We start from the raw sequence: 16,626 nt of genomic DNA on the forward strand, positions 1-16,626 counted from the left end.
TGCGTAAGCCCGTCTCTCCCCGAGGTTGACACAAAACGGCAGCATTGACACTTGTGTGTAATGCGTCTGTAGGGCACACTCCATGCACCACGTCGACCTGCTAGCGCGTAATAAGCTATTCTCTGCGAAAAATTAAAGATGCACTCATATCCATAGTAGTGAATTCATTCATTCTGACGAAACAAACGTCTCCCATTGAAAAAACGAACTGAGAAATCATACTACACCGTCAGAATATTTACTTTCAAACCCGTCATTTCACGCCAGTGACGCCAGCATTGACTGCTAAAAATATTTGCATTCTCAGTGAGACGACCGCTTGTGGGTATAGATGGCAAACCAAACTAATAAGTAATCAATACTAAACCAACTGGAAAACGCTAATTCTATCACCAATTTGATTTGCATGAATTAAAATTAGGCTTCAAAAGGACAGGTTGTCACCAGGGGGCAGCCAGGGCGGGCCAATGGTATCGCATACATAAGTGATGAGACATTTGAGATCTGGGTTGTGAACAGCATTGCATAAYCTACATGTCATTTAAAAAAAAATTGGCCTGGTTTCAAAATGACAGCTTATATTATATTAACATGTCTGCTATTATTTAGAACACTCCAGGCATCAGCTGAGGAACATTGTGTCATGTAAATCATAGTGATGTAGCATGCCCTATACTGTACGTGGTCAATGCAATCAACATACAGGTAGTGCTTTTCTACTCTGCTTGCACAGGGTGGTGCTATTGGCTTCGACCCGTTTCATCTACTGTATTGTACTGCATCTGAAATTGGACAAACTGTAAAATACAAGTTAGCAAAGCAAATACCTTGTGCAAAACTGGAGTAACACAGTGACAAACAAGATGGCTGAAGCAATATCATTTTTTTTTTATTCAAAGTGAATCTTGACAATAGTACACCAATTCTTAATTTGACACTCGCCAATATTCACCAGGAAAACCCGCTTTTTGTGACAAAGTACATAAGGCTTGGTCACATTGAAATCACTGAGAACTAGAGAGAAATACGACCGCAAACTGTAAAAGACATTACATCCAAAATAATAAATTGTCCCAGTCCTCATAATGTATATATATATTGCACAGTGCATTTGCTACATGGCAAACTAGTGTAGCATAAAATCAAAAGCAAACAAAATCATAAAGCCACAAAAACTACACATTAAACCAGTAACAGTTCCAATCAAGTCTATATGCTGTGTTGTTTAGATAGCGTATATTATCCAATAAATTGAAGTGAAATACAACTTCTGCTAACAGGTGAAATTACTGCAAAAAAGATCCAAAGCAATCAAACAAAGTGGTAAGGATTGGAAGGTTAATACAGTAGAATACTGGACAACACAAAAGACCCTGAATGAATCATATAGGAAGTCATAAAACAATACAGTTGCAGTATATGTGACAACTTTGGACCTAATATTTACGTGGGATGTTAAAGCAAATACCAACAAGTGATTCATCAAAACTAAGGCTGCTATATGGATGTTTATCATATACCCAGAATAGAATTCTCTGTAGCCATCAAAAAAAAAAAAAAAAAAAAAAAACATTTTGTCAAGTCTGCAAACCAACATATGCTCAACTCCACATATACATTCACATTGTATGTAAAGCTTTGCATTTCTGCATGTCCAATAAGAGAGAAACTGCGTCTTGGGTGAAGAGTGTAAAAAAATATTCCCTGACTAAGAATAACATTGTATTTTTATATTCTTTAGAAAAGCTTTATGGATTCAGACCATATGGTTAAGGTTGCGCATTGGGGTCGAGTGATCTGAAGATAGAAGCCAGCACCCATAAGAGCTTCTCAGAGAGAAGAATGCATTGTATTTGTCAGCTCTACTATACTGTACACGAGTCCAAAAGCAGAATGCTTTCTCACTTGATGGCAAACATGTAAAACATATTTGGATTTGGAGACAGGCTGCAGAAGTCCTGAAAAAACACGAGGCTGCTTAATCCTAACATCCTGCCACTTGGATGTGTAATACTCTATTCTGTTGAGGAGCATCCACGTCTGACTCTACTGCCACCACTCTGCAGGAGAGGGGACTGCCTAGGGGTAAGGGAGCTATCACCAACAGTTATTCTCTGGATCACAAATCTGAAAAGGCACTAGGTTGTAGACAGTCAGAATGAGAAAAATGCATCCGTGTGTGTCTGGGGTTGTGGAGCTAGTGAGTAAACAATCTCTCAGTCCACAATGTAATGAAAGACTACAAAAGGAGTAGCAAGATTTGAAAGCGAAAAAGATCAGTCATCATCCCCCTTGTTTGGATTAAAGATTTAAGAAAAATCCCACCCATATGCCTCAGTCAATCAACTATGAAAAGGTCAGAATAATCTGTAGAAAATCTGTCTCAATCCACTTTAGATACAAAAAGTGGGCTTAGAACATTTTTTAAGGCTTAAAATAAATGCCTAGGAAAAAAAATCATAGTCAAAGTCCACAGAGCACAGGAATTTCATGAAAATTGAGTGGGATTTTGCTTTATACCGAACCTGATGAGCATATTGAGAGTTCAATCAATTTGAACAAGTGCTTACCGATGCATTTCATAACAAACAGTACGCGTGTGAAGGCCTCTCTGTAGCCCAATGTTTAGATAAGGACCAAATAGATGTGTTGCAGTAAATATATCTGCATGGTAATACAGATCTGTCAATGATAATGTGAGTAAGATATAGGCTCTTGAGCGTGTTAACAGAATAATAACTAAAACTCAACACAAAATCGTCAACACATCAATTACTGTATGCAATGATGAACCCAACCTATAATTAATAAGAGAAAATACTGATGCTATATGCGCACACAAAAAATAAAATATAAAACCCAACAAAAAAAACGCTAAATTCCATTACTTGCAATACAGTAGATACAATCGCACTTCAAAACGTCAAAGCAAATATACAGAGGCACTAACAAGTCTTAATGCCATTAAGTATACTCTATACTAAAATAAAATCCACCTCTATTATATGGTAATTAAAACTATACAAAAGTAAGAACGCAGAGTAAGAACTAAGTTAATCATTTTGATGTGGCAATCAGTACATAGCTAGCAGCTTATCTAGGATACATTCAATACATAATATCATACAACTTGCCCAAAATGCTGAAAATAAAACCTCAAACCTTTTAAAAATATATTTCATCTCGATGACTCCAGAATACTTGAGGTCAACGGAAAAAGAAAGAGTAGGTAGCTTGCTTAGGATATGAATTAGTCTTTGGTGCTGAAAGAGCATTTTCATTTGAAAGTAAGGAAAGACAAAAACCTAATGCAAGCACTTAAAAACAAAATTRACACAAAAATATATTTCCTCCCTGACGGAATGTAGAAAATAAGCACTAAGCAGTTGACGACGACAAATCTTTAAATGGAACAATGAAAGCAAATTGCACTCAACCAACACACCTTGTCAAGCACTACATAGTCCAGCAATTATACTGTAGGTTGATAGATGGGTATATCAAACACTGTATAGGTGTTCTGAAGATAATGAGATCATACTGTACTAAGAACCAACCAACTATTTGCATGTTTGTCGATAGTCAACATTATGCCTCACATCAGTATTAATCTAAGAAAAAGGCTGTAAAAAACCATAACACAGCAAACCAGCGCCTAATATCTAGATTGTACTGCAATTTCAAAAAAACAATGTCAATACTGTTAGTAAATAAGTACTAAGTGACTAGAAATTGATTATCAAATATTAAAATCATTCAAATTGTGTTTTATGTACATTAGTTCATTTGGGAAAAGTCCAAACCAAATAAACATTTGCCACAGCAAAGCATGCCGGCGTCCTCTGGTAAAAGAAGCCCAACTACTCAAATATACAGTGAGGCCAAATAAGCATGACTTATTTGATTATCTGATAAGCATATCAGAGTAAAAATTATCTTCAAGTGCTGCAGTCCAGTACATTTTATATTTATATACACGCGCGTGCGATAAGTAACATTAACAACCTCATATATTTAAGGCACTAGTAGGTGTGGGAACAAGTTACGATGCAGCAAGTCTCACAGTACACATATAAAGAGTGACATCTAAGCATCTGTCAACGACTCGACTAAGTTATTTTGCCCATGCGACGTCATGCAGCGCGTGGAACAACCTTTTCAGACCACTGACAGTATCACACTGAAAACACAGAGGACATTAGCAAACAACACAGTAACACCTTTACACCACAATGAACCAACAAACGAACGGAGACAAACTTCTGCTGTCCAAGCACTGGAGACTGGGATGGCTTAACGAGTGATGTGATTAGCACACGTGCTAGATAGAAGGCAATACAGAAAAACAGGAAAAGGGGGGGTTGAGAAAACAACCTCTAACCCCCTCCATTTGACCCATTTCATAGAGAGAACCATTCGATCCAAATGACAAAGCAGAGCAAATGTGCAAAAACACATTAAAAGTGAGAATTTCTTAATCATTCACTGATTCATTCATTCTTTTCCATGATGTGTTTATAACTATTATATATATTTTTTAAAGCTAACGGTTTCAATTCTATTATCATCACCATCAACCAACATAATTTGTAAAAGTCAAAGGGGATTCTTTATCTGTCATAACTTGAGAGATGACAGATGAAGGCCTTGGTTGTAGTTGTCACTGCTGGCTGCCTCTGCTGGCCCATGGCCCTGGGTGGCTGGTTCTCAGATGTAAGGGTACTGGTTGAGTTTGGTGGGGCTGAGGGGAAAACCTGTATAGGCGGGCGAGGCGATGTAGGAGTGTGGTGGAAAGAGGGGTTTGTACTGGCCCTGGTGGTGGATGGTGGGCGAGGGCAGCAGCCGGTGGTTGATGCCCATGGTCACCTGGTGGACAATGCCGTAGGTGGGCTGCAGGACGGGCCGCTGGGCACAGGGCGAGGCCAGAAGGTGGGCGACGGGCGCCGAGGGAGGGTAGGAGAGTAGAGCGGCCTGGGGGTGGTGTCCCGAGTTGTGGGTGGGGCTGCTGTGGGGGAGGGTGAAAGCGTGGCTGTGCACCGTGGGAGGGATGTAAGCGTGTGGTCGCCGGTGCTGCCCATAGTTTCCGTTCCACTCCTTGTTGCAGGAGCCGTAATGCTGGACCTGAGGGTGGGCAGAGGAGAGAGAGAAACCGTTAGACACCACTACAAACTAAGTCGTTCTAGATAAGAGCACCTGCTAAATTACTCAAATGTTAACAAAGTAAAATGATGCCGGTAGAATTAGATTTGAATGTCAAAACTTGGAAGAGACCAGTAAGAAGGGGGGGACTGACCTGGCCAAAGCCCAGGGGCTGCTGCTGGAATGCGGTCATCTTCTGTTGCTGCCGGGGATGGAGAGGTGCGGAGTGGTGGTTCAGTCGTCCGGGGGCGCAACGCCCTTTGGACTGGCACGAGATTTCGAAGACTGCAAGAGAAATCAGAAAAGGGATCGGTAAGACTAACAGATAAAATAAGTATTTTAATATGACAGGGTAAAACAACACCAATAAGGACCCACTGGAAACGAGAGCATGCCTTGCTGAAATAAACACAGAGAGAGAAACTTCGGCAGACAGAAATAGAATTGCTCCTCCTTGCTAGTGGTAATGAAGCCCATTAGTAAGAGTATTCATCTCGGTTTCATCCGCATGGCCCACTAGAGAGGATCTCTATTTGGCACCAGGTCTGAGGCTTACGATCAGCAGATGGCACATGGATTCGATTTCAGGGCAAAGGGCGGCAGGTAGCTTAGCAGTTAAAAGAGTAGGGCCGGTAAACGACAGGTCGCTGGTTCAAATACCCAAGCCGACAAAAAAATCTATCGATTTGCCCCTGTAGCGTCCGCACGTTTTAACCTACAGAATATTATGACCACTCTATGGAAAGGGGAGACTCATGAACACAAGTGCAATGGGACTCGTCTGAAGGTAACTGGTACCAGTTTTTTTTWAATTATGGAAGTATGAAGGTAGTTTTGTGCCTACCCCAAAAAAGGGGTTAAATGTGCACAAAAATATATACTGAACAAAAATCTAAGCGCAACAAGTGTTGGTCCCATTTTTCATTAACTGAAATAAAAGATCCAGGAAAAAAAGATCCTTTCCATATGCACCAAAAGCTTCTTTCTCTCAAATTTTGTGCACAAACTTGTGTACATCCCTGTTAGTGAGCATTTCTCCTTGGCCAAGATAATCCATCCACCTGACAGGTGTGGCATATCAAGAAGCTGATTAAACAGCAGGATCATTACACAGGTGCACCTTGTGCTGTGGGCAATAAGAGGCCACTTTAAAATGTGCAGTTTTGTCACACAACACAATGCCACAGATGTCTCAAGTTGAGGGAGTGTGCAACTGCCACGATGATTGCAGGATTGTCCAACAGAGCTGTTGTCATAGAATTTTACGTAAATTTCTCTACCATAAGCCGCCTCCAATGTTGTTTTAGWAGGTGGAATTTGGCAGTATATTCAGTTTTAAAGCAAATTTTCTGCAATTCCATGAATTTTGCCATGCGGTGTTCTTTTGCTCAAACAAAATAAATACTGCTAAAAATTGACTGTTTTCTCAATTTTCTATTCTCTGACTGCCTAGCCATTATTTTAGTGATTGTTAGTTCTCAAAGATTATATTATTACAAAATATATAAGTCCATTATCTTTGACTTACCGCCCCCCCAAAAAAACATGTATTTATTTTATACTGCTTGGATGTAGGTGGCAGAAAAAACCCTGCCATTATGCGCAGTATATGAAAATTCAAGAACATCTGACAGTGCAGATGGATGGTTTGAGGTTGATCATGTCTGGATTGTGGCATTACCAGTGTCTTAACTTCTCTAGGATAGGGGCAGCATTTTCACTTTTGGATAAATAGCGTGCCCAATTTCAACTTCCTTCTACTCATCCCCAGAATACAAGATATGCATATTATTAGTAGATTTGGATAGAAAACACTCTGAAGTTTCTAAAACGGTTTGAATCATGTCTGTGAGTCATGTCACAGAACTTATGTAGCAGGCAAAACCCCGAGGACTAACCATTCAGAAATTTCTTATTGAATTCTAAACAATTCACAAACAGTGTCACCAGCAAAGCACCCCTAAACCATCACACCTCCTCCATACTTCACGGTGGGACTCACACATGCAGAGATCATCCGTTCACCTACTCTGCGTCTCACAAAGACACAGCGCTTGGAACCAAAAATATCAAATTTGGACACATCAGGCCAAAGGACAGATTTCCACCGATCTAATGTACATTAAATCGTGTTTCTTGGCTAAAGCAAGTCTCGTCTTCTTATTGGTTTCCTTTAGTAGTGGGTTCTTTGCAGCAATTCGACCATGAAGGCCTGATTCACACAGTCTCCTCTGAACAGTTGATGTTGAGATGTGTCTGTTACTTGAACCCTGAAGCATTTATTTGGGCTACAATTTCTGAGGCTGGTAATTCTAATGAACTTATCCTCTGCAGCAGAGGTAACTCTGGGTCTTCCATTCCTGTGGCGGTCCTCATGAGCCAGTTTCATCATAGTGCTTGATGTTTTTTTTCAACTGCACTCGAAGAAACTTTCAAAGTTCTTGAAATTTTCCAGATTGACTGACCTTCATGTCTTAAAGTAATGACGGACTGTTGTTTCTCTTTGCTTATTTGAGCTGTTCTTTCCATAAAATGGACTTGGTATTTTACCAAATAGGGCTATCTTCTGTATACCACCCCTACCTTGTCACAAAACAACTAATTGGCTCAAACTCATTGAGGAAAGAAATTCCATAAACTAACTTTTATCAGTTCAGAGATCAGTTTATCCAGGCCTTTGCATTACACAAAACTGAAACAAAAGATTACTGTATAGGCCTATTCTTACTGTTAATACTGAAACAATTTTGACTTGAAATTCTCCAAATAGAAACTGACCCGTTCTGGCTGTGTGCTGGTCCATGTTGTTGTTGTTCTGCACCACCCTCATAGGGGGCACCACCATGGTTCTCACTGGGAGCTTGCTGGGCTCGTTCTCGGGGTCCATGCCACGCGTCGTCATACCCAGGGACTGATGGTTGTGGTTGCCTAGGTAGCGGCTCTCCAGGTAGGGGCTGTGGCTCTGGCTGGAGTCCGAGGCGGGGGAACCGTCTACCGTCTCGCAGCCGCTCCCATGACCATCGTCCTCAGACATGCTGAAAACAGACAAACACAATCAATAACAGAATAGCTAACAGAACAACTAAATGCCCAGGTGTGCCACTGATGATCAAGACTTTTGCCCCTCAGGCAAGTTATCAAAAGTTGTGCAGTTTGGCAGTACCTGTTGGGCCTCTTGCAGGGGGACGGGCTGGACTGCACCGAGGCAGAGGAGCTGGTGCTGAGGGTGCTGTCTGGGCTGCTGAGGGAGCACACCCTCTCCATGTTCAGAGAGCCCTTACAAGCCTCGCAGTCAGAGCCGCCTTTGCACCTGCAGGAAGAATCCTCCTCCCCATCCGTGTCACTGCTGATACTGATTACGCTGAGGGTGGGGCTGGGTAGGTCATCGATGACCACAGACTCTCGCTGCTGGTGGGACATATCTATCCGCTCGTCCTCCACTGCCTTACAGCAGCTCACTTCTTCATGCCTTTCCTGCTGAACCTCCACAGGCCTCTCCCGATGGGACGAATCACCTCCTCCTGTGTTACTAACACGGTCGGACATCTTTGGAGATCGGCACATTGAGATTTGGATGTCCCTGTTGTTGTGTGAGTAGTTCATGCTCCTAATAGGTAGTAGAGTAAAAGTTGTTTATCCGTACATTGACTATTGTTTATGTAAGAACAATATGACTATGCTTTAGTAGTACACTCACTAAAAGGGAAAATCCACTCAAAACTATACATTTATACTTTTTTTATTAGTCCATTATAGTCCAAAAACAGTCAAGATAAAAATATTAGACTTTCAAGAAGCAAAGTGTCAACAGCCACATTATCATGATGATGCAAAATCAATAATTTATCAAGCCAGAAACAATGAACTCGGGTCAATTCAACAGCATTGATTTGCCATGGACACTATCTAACTGGAACATAGAGGAGAAGCGTTGGGCTGAAGAAAGAAATCTCACCTGTTCTGACTGGGCTGGTTCCTCTTGTTGGCGTGCGGCTGTGGCCACACCACGTGTGCAATGCCAATGTTGATTGGTTGTGGACCGGACATGGTCATTTGGTTGGTTAGAATAGGCTGCATCATGTTGGTGTAATGATTGCTGTGTTGCCGTACTTTCCTTTAAAAATGCAAAACAACAACATTATATACACATTTTATCTCCACAGTACAAAGGGGCAAGTGAAGTGTTAAAAAGGTAATATCTTCTATGGTAAACTAACTCACCCCCAGTCACTGAGCCTCTGTGGTCCAGCCACAGTATCAGAAGCCATAGCGGTGGTAGGAGGAGCCACTTGCTGCCAGGCTGGTACCAGGATTTGCTGGCCTCTACTTGGCCACGGTTGCTGCAAAGAACAAAGACAGGAATCATTAACACGCCATAAACCTTTAAGATGCGGTAAGGGAAGCGGCAAACTCCTGAACCGCCTCACTTGAAAGTGTTACCTCCGACTAGCATGAGTCAAGGACCTCAACTAAGTGCAGTGTGGCATCTGACCCCTGTATACAAATATCCCCAATGTGAGCCAGTCTCACCTGTGCCATAACTCCAGGTCGCATCTGCAAAGGCTGTATGGGAGGGGCTTGGTTCACCATTGGTATCGTGCTCTCCATCCGAACTGCATATCCTGACTGGTTTGGGTTACCTACAAAAACAACAAGCATAGCCTAGTATTGGATTTGAACTTTGATCAACATGGCCACTGTAAATCCAGCATTAATATTGTATCTTTCATGAAATGACTTGACTGTGTGCTAATTTGAGGCGATCCATACCTTGCATGGTTGGGGGGCAAAGGATGAGGGCTGGCTGAAAGGAGTCGTTACACCCAAACTGACCATTTCCAGTCTGCAGCATCCCAGGATGCATCCCAGAGGGAGCAGACTGCGTCAAAGCCTGCTTGGGGGGGAGGGGGGGTTAAGTTTAATCAACTTTTCTTTTCATTATTTACTTCAGACACTGAAGTGAGAGAGACAGCAGTACCATTAAGGGTAAATATTAATAGCAATTCAATAGCACCAATAATCCTGTAGGTGGCAATATTGGTTAAATAAGAAGTCTATTTACCCCAACCATAAATGTAACATAGATTTCCAGTTTACATCCATTCAGACCATACATTAAGCTTCTTGTAATTGTGATGAATAGATTACCTGGGAGTGAACCGATCCCATTTTACTGAAGGCCATTGGCAGTCCAGCTGAGTTGGTTGAGGGTCTGTGGAACGGCGCTTTGTTGCGGTTGAGTGTATCGTAAGTGTTGGGACGTGATTGACAGGCATCCATGATGTGGAAACACGATTGAACACTGGAGAAAAGGGAGGAGAACGGGTGAGATGGACGATCGGGCAGAGCGCATTCATGGAACATTGCAGCCTACTTCTGATTCGTGTCCATCTGTAATCAGTTTGTAGTTAATTTCTTGGTAGAGCATGGAAGAGCTTTTGTTGGTTTGTTATGTCATTGTTTATCCCTAGGTTAGACTTACTGATTGCTGTGGGGGAAGTCAAGAAGGTGCTGCATGGTGACAAAGGGATGGTTGAGGGCATCTGAGGGAGCGAGCCTATTCTCAGCATCAATCAGCAACATGGTCTTCAGCAGGCCCACAAACTCCATCCGGTCTGCCTTCTCTGCCAGCGAGTCACTGCCCTCCATATTCAGCACCAGATTCACCTAAGGCGGCAAAACCAACATCTTTAGCTACTATGTATCAAAATACACAGGTATTCACTTGTCACACTACTGTATCATATGGTCGTTTTCACAAATCATAATTTACCTGTACGCAAATTCGTACTTTGAATGATGTGATCATCTGACACATTTAAGCAAAGTTCTGTACTCACATGTGCTATGTCATCCAGACTGCTAAAAATGTACTTCCTGGCCTCTTTGGATTTCATCCCCGTCTCAGTCTCATGCTCCTCTGTCGTCTGCAGAAACAGAAAATGTGAGGGGTCTTCAATTGTGAACATGCATTCTCTAGAATTCTACCTAGCGTACTCAGAACTGGGTCTGTTGATGGTTTATGACAGGGGTCGGCAACAGGCGGTTCGGTTTTTGGCCAGTGAGTGATTTATTTTTTTGCAAACACAAAAAAATAAAATCACCAGTTCAGCAAAAAATAACAAATATTCAGGAAATCTGTTCAAGTATTCCCACAAATAAAATACATATGTGATCGTGTCTCAATGTAATCAAATACAATACATTTTTTGGCTTAGTTGTGGCCCATTTGCAGTACTCAAAATTATTACAATTATGTTCCGGCCCCCCTACCATCTGCTATGACAAAAATCATCCCGCGGCTAAATCTATATTGAACAAAAATATAAAAAAACGTAACATGCAACAATTTCAAAGAGTTACAGTTCATATAAAGAAATTAGTCAATCGAAATCAAATTAATTAGGCCCTAATCTATGGAGTTCACATGACTGGAAAAACAGATACGCATCCGTTGGTCACAGGTAACATAAAAAGGTAGGGGTGTGGATCAGAAAACCAGTCAGTATTTGTGGCATGTTGTCCCACCCCACTTCAATGGCTGGCAAAGTTGCTGGATATTGGCGGGAACTGGAACACGCTGTCATACACGTCGATCCAGAGCATCTCAAATGTGCTCAATGGGTAGCATGTCGTGAGTATGCAGGCCACGGAAGAACGAACATTTTCAGCTTCCAGGAATTGTGTACAGATCCTTGCGACACGTGGCTGTGCATTATCATGCTGAAACATGAGGTGATGGCGGCGGATGAATGGCACTGACAATGGGCCTCAAGATCTCGCCACGGTATCTCTGCATTCAAATTGACTTGGATAAAATGCAATTGTGTTCATTGTCCTTAGCTTATGCCTGCCCATACCATAACCGCCACCACCACCATGGGGCACTCTTAACAACATTGACATCAGCAAACACTCGCCCACACGATGCCATACATGGTCTGCGATTGTGAGGCCAGTTGGACGTACTGCCAAATTCTCTAAAACAACATTGGAGGCAGCTTATGGTAGAGAAATTAACATTCAATTTCTAAAGCAACATCTCTAATGGACATTCCTGCAGTCAGCATGCCAATTGCATGCTCCCTCAAAACTCTGTGGCATTGTGTTGTGTGACAAAACTGCACATTTTAGAGTGGCCTTTTATTTTCCCCAATGATCATGCTGCTTAATCAGCTTCTTGATATGCCACACCTGTCAGGTGGATGGATTATCTTTTCAAAGGAGAAATGCTCCATAAATTTGTGCACAACATTTGAGTGAAATAAGCTTATGTGCGTAAGGAACATTTCTGGGACGTTTTATTTCAGCTCAGGAAACATGGGACACATCACATGTTGATGTTTATATATTTTTGTTCAGTGTAGTTGCCTAGCCCTGGTCTAGGATGCTCATGTTCAGGAATCAGAGAGTGTCAATGTTACCTTCAGTCTCCAGGCAGCATAAGGCGAGTCGGACTCTTTGCAGAAGAAGCGGGATGTCTTGGTCCCCGCGTTTAGCAGTTGCTCCCCCGGCAACACTTGTGTCTGAGATATGTAGCGAATCTGTGGAGGAGAGAGACAGAGGAAGACAATATGATTGCAGCGTTTACATCATATTCCTGCTTGTTGGACCTACTAATATACAGTTCCTTCAGAAAGTATTCATACCCCTTGACTTATTCCACATTTTGTTGTGTTACAGCCTGATTATATTGATTTTCTCACCCATCTATACACAAATACCCCATAAAAACAAAGTGAAACCATTTTCATTTCATTAATTTATTGAAAATGAAACTAAATGAAAATGTAATCTCATTTATACAAATATTCACACCACTTTGCTATGAAACTCCAAATTCAGCTCAGGTGCATCCAATTTCCTTTGATCATGCCCTGCCTAGAGCTGGCCGTCCAACCAAACGGGCAAGAAGGACCTTGGTCAGGGAGGTGTCCAAGAACCCAATGACAGAACTACAGAGTACCTTGGCTGAGATGAGAGCTCTACTATACTATACCAATCTGGGTTTTATGAGAGAGCGGACAAATATCATAATGTAAAAGATCCTGTGGTCTGATGAGAAAATTTACCCTCCATGTCTGGAGGAAACCAGGCACCGCTCATCACCCGTCTAACACCATCCTTATCATGAAGCATGTAGGCAGCTTTTCAGTGAGGAGGGACTGAGAGTCTGGTAAGGATAGAGGGAACAACGAATGGAGCCAAATCCTTGAGAACCTGCATCAAAAAGTACAAATAACCTTGGAATGTAAATCTTCGCCCCAGTCTAACAGGACAATGACCGCAAGCATACAGCCGAAGCCACGTTGGAAATTGCTTCAGAACAAGAATGTGAAAATCCTTGAGTGGCCCAGCTAACGCCCAGACTGGAATCCCAGTGAAAACCGATGATAAGACTTGAAGATGGCTGTTCACCACCACTACCAATCTAACTTAACAAAGCTAGAGAAAATCTACAAGGAAGAATGGGAGAAAATACCCCAAATCCAGACATACCGAAGTCGACTGAAAGCTGTAGTCACAAAATATTGACTCACGGGTGCGAATACATATGAGATATTTCTTTAATAAATTTGCCAACATTTCTAAAAACATGTTTTCACTGTCATTATGGGGTATTGTGTGTAGAAGGATGATTTTTATTTTATTTTTTATTTTATTTTATTTTTTAAATCAATTTCGAATTTAGGCTGTATGTGGAATAAGTCAAAGGGTACGAATTCTTTCTGAAGGCACATCTACAAAGGAATCACCAACATTAAGGATAATGGAAAAACATGTCAACTTAAATGACTAAAACCAGATGTAAAGTATGTAGAAAAAGATAATGGACTTATATTTTCAAATAAGATAATCTTTGAGAACTAACAATCACCACAATAAAAGCTAGACAGAGAATCAAAAATTCCCCCCAAAAATGTGTATTGTATTTTTGTCATTGAATAGGGACCCCACTTATTTTGTTATGTTTGAGTCAGTCAGATAGCATAAGCCATGGCAAGATGTGTGGAATTGCAGGAAATTAACTTTTGTTACTGCAGTCAACAGGAGGGCCTCTAAAAATGGTGGTCGGCGACCGCACCATTGGCCATGGCCATGCCCCAGCCACGCCAACCACCCAAAATCCCATTTTGATCTTTAGAAAACCCATATAGCACTACACAGATATTCTTCAAACTAGACAATAGTATTTTAATGCAGGACGTAAATAGAGCTGACCACTGCACTGCTATTGATGGCATGCGATGACTGGACCGCCAAGTGTGGTGATGGAGTTCTGTGTGAGGTTTGTGTGAGAGGTGTCGAGCAGAACTTCCCATTAGCAGCATTCCGTCACCCCCACATCGGGAGCCTGACACAGGCACACGGCTATCCCAGCCCTCCCAAACATACCCGCAGAACAAAGACACTTAAGCCAAACAGGGTGTTTCGGTCTCTACGAATCCAACCTAATCAAAAAGGTTACATGTAGGTCTTCCAAACGGAGTAAATAGACACACGTCATACACTTGTAAAATATAATCCCAGTAGGAATATCAGTTACTCTTCTATTATAGTACTGCTGCTCATCCCTTGCTACTTTGCCAGGTCAATATGCTGAGAGCCACTTGACATGCCCAGGACAGATGTAATGTGCTCCAAAATTGCCATGGAAACCTTTCCAATCCCACAAAGTGGAGGTAGGGTGACCTAGATAACTGCAAAAAAAACAAAATCACCTTACAAAAAGACATGTTGCTCATCTGGTAACATAGCAAAAACAATAATGAAGAGATCTACTTATTATTCAAACAACGTCATTGCTGCCCATGAGATCATTACTAAAATTGTTTTAAAAACAGCAATAGAACAGACTTAGATTTTTGGACACTTGATCTCCTGTGGGAGCAGTGACACTGACAGTATGACAAATACAAGTTAGCATCTGTCCCTGACAGTAAAGCCAGTAAGGCCTATTGCTCAGAAAGGGTACGTCATAGCTACCCTCTTCCAGCCAAAACACTGTGCCTTAGAGCTGCTAAAACTACAAGACCAGGCATGTGTTAGGACAGGAGGCAGGGGTTTTTCCTCACTCTGCAAAGCTGCCGCTGTATCTCTCAACACAGCCAGGAGACCGGCGAGATTAACTGGCTCTGTTTAAGGCTTGATGATTTGGATGTTATAGAGATTCAAATTGGGTTGCCACAACGCTGCACAAACACAGTGAGAGCAATGAAGTGAGAACCTGCTGATGGTGCAGGCTTGGGGTMGMGTSMGGGGGGGGYGGGGGGGTCGAGGTGTGTGTGTGTGGTGTGTCTAGCATTAGGCTTATAAATACATTTTGCTGTGTGGCATGGAACTGGACCCAGCGCTGGTGCGGTGCAGCAGTCAGCGGGGCTCATGGTCAGCAAAGCACTACTGCCTGGTCGTGGTCCAAATGACCACTAGACACAAGAATGACAGCCCTACCCCAGCACACCACAGAGCTTTCCCATGGTCTCCCCTTTAAGCTGGGGGACTCAGTCCCAATCACGTAGTTACTGGCCTAAGGGAAATAATCAAAGATGACACAGCCAATTTCCTGTTCCATTAATGTCCAGATTAGACATTTTGTATTCGTATACTTCACTGCTTAGAGAGCACCAACAAAATAAGACAGGGTTTCAATAAGAAAACAAACGAAAAGTGGAGGCTTTAACCATCACATTTAGAATCAAAATGCACCAGCACACAGGCATCAGGGGCTGTTACACTGCTCCAATGGTCTGTGTGTGGCCCGTCTTCACTGAGATGTCAGTTCTGTCAGTATCGTTCTCTTCCCTTGACAGTCTGCTAGCTTTGGCAATGTCAGGCAGGTGCTTTGATTTACCTGGTCATACTCCAGTGCTCCTGGGTAGAGGGGCCAGCCCAGAAAGAGCTCAGCGATGACACAGCCCAGGGACCACATGTCGATGGCCTCACAGAACGGCAGACCCAGGATGATCTCTGGAGCCCTGTATATAGGGAACACAAACAGGAAACAGTTTAGTGGGGAGCACTTTCAACAACCATTGTTAGACTAGTACACACATACACAACAGGCATTGGATTTGTTATACTCATGGGAGGGCAGGGAACTCAAGATCTTAACTAACATGATTTATTGTGGGAACTTGTGTATGAAGACCATGAGGTCACACAAACAAAACGCAGTATGTACATTGAACTCCTATTAGTTCTTCACAAATACTGAGACAGAGCACACACACACAAAAAAAACAAATGTTTAATCAAGCTGAAGAGTGACGCTCGTGGACTTTGACGGCCATCAAGCAATTTTGCGGGCATTACCGCAAGGTTCCACTTCCATATAAAATGAAGGCCAATCAATCAGATACCATTTTAAAACCAAGGCTGAGCACAGCGGCTGCCTTGACAGATGAAACATCCATTGCCTAGCGATGGTCAGATGCAACACCCTAATTCGACCATTACAGCGTGACACACAAGGTAATCTGTGACGTC

The 16,626-nt window shown here is 42.2% G+C and overlaps 1 protein-coding gene across 1 annotated transcript in view; it reads right to left on the reverse strand.

The window, feature by feature from the left end:
* Positions 1-868: 868 nt before the first annotated feature.
* LOC111952225 (homeodomain-interacting protein kinase 3) overlaps positions 869-16,626 on the reverse strand; it is a 49,287-nt gene continuing 33,529 nt past the window's right edge. Inside the window, exons 3-15 of the mRNA XM_070435029.1 lie at positions 15,992-16,115; positions 12,564-12,683; positions 10,980-11,066; positions 10,622-10,806; positions 10,288-10,441; positions 9,910-10,030; positions 9,670-9,779; positions 9,361-9,479; positions 9,095-9,253; positions 8,303-8,746; positions 7,918-8,174; positions 5,294-5,424; positions 869-5,121 (exon numbers count right to left, since the gene is read on the reverse strand). Of these exons, the coding sequence (XP_070291130.1) occupies positions 4,708-5,121; positions 5,294-5,424; positions 7,918-8,174; positions 8,303-8,746; positions 9,095-9,253; positions 9,361-9,479; positions 9,670-9,779; positions 9,910-10,030; positions 10,288-10,441; positions 10,622-10,806; positions 10,980-11,066; positions 12,564-12,683; positions 15,992-16,115 (2,425 nt within the window). The 3' untranslated portion in view covers positions 869-4,707. The remainder of the gene's footprint in view (positions 5,122-5,293; positions 5,425-7,917; positions 8,175-8,302; positions 8,747-9,094; positions 9,254-9,360; positions 9,480-9,669; positions 9,780-9,909; positions 10,031-10,287; positions 10,442-10,621; positions 10,807-10,979; positions 11,067-12,563; positions 12,684-15,991; positions 16,116-16,626) is intronic.

Source organism: Salvelinus sp. IW2-2015, linkage group LG26, assembly GCF_002910315.2.
Source record: "Salvelinus sp. IW2-2015 linkage group LG26, ASM291031v2, whole genome shotgun sequence".
NCBI lineage: Eukaryota > Metazoa > Chordata > Actinopteri > Salmoniformes > Salmonidae > Salvelinus > Salvelinus sp. IW2-2015.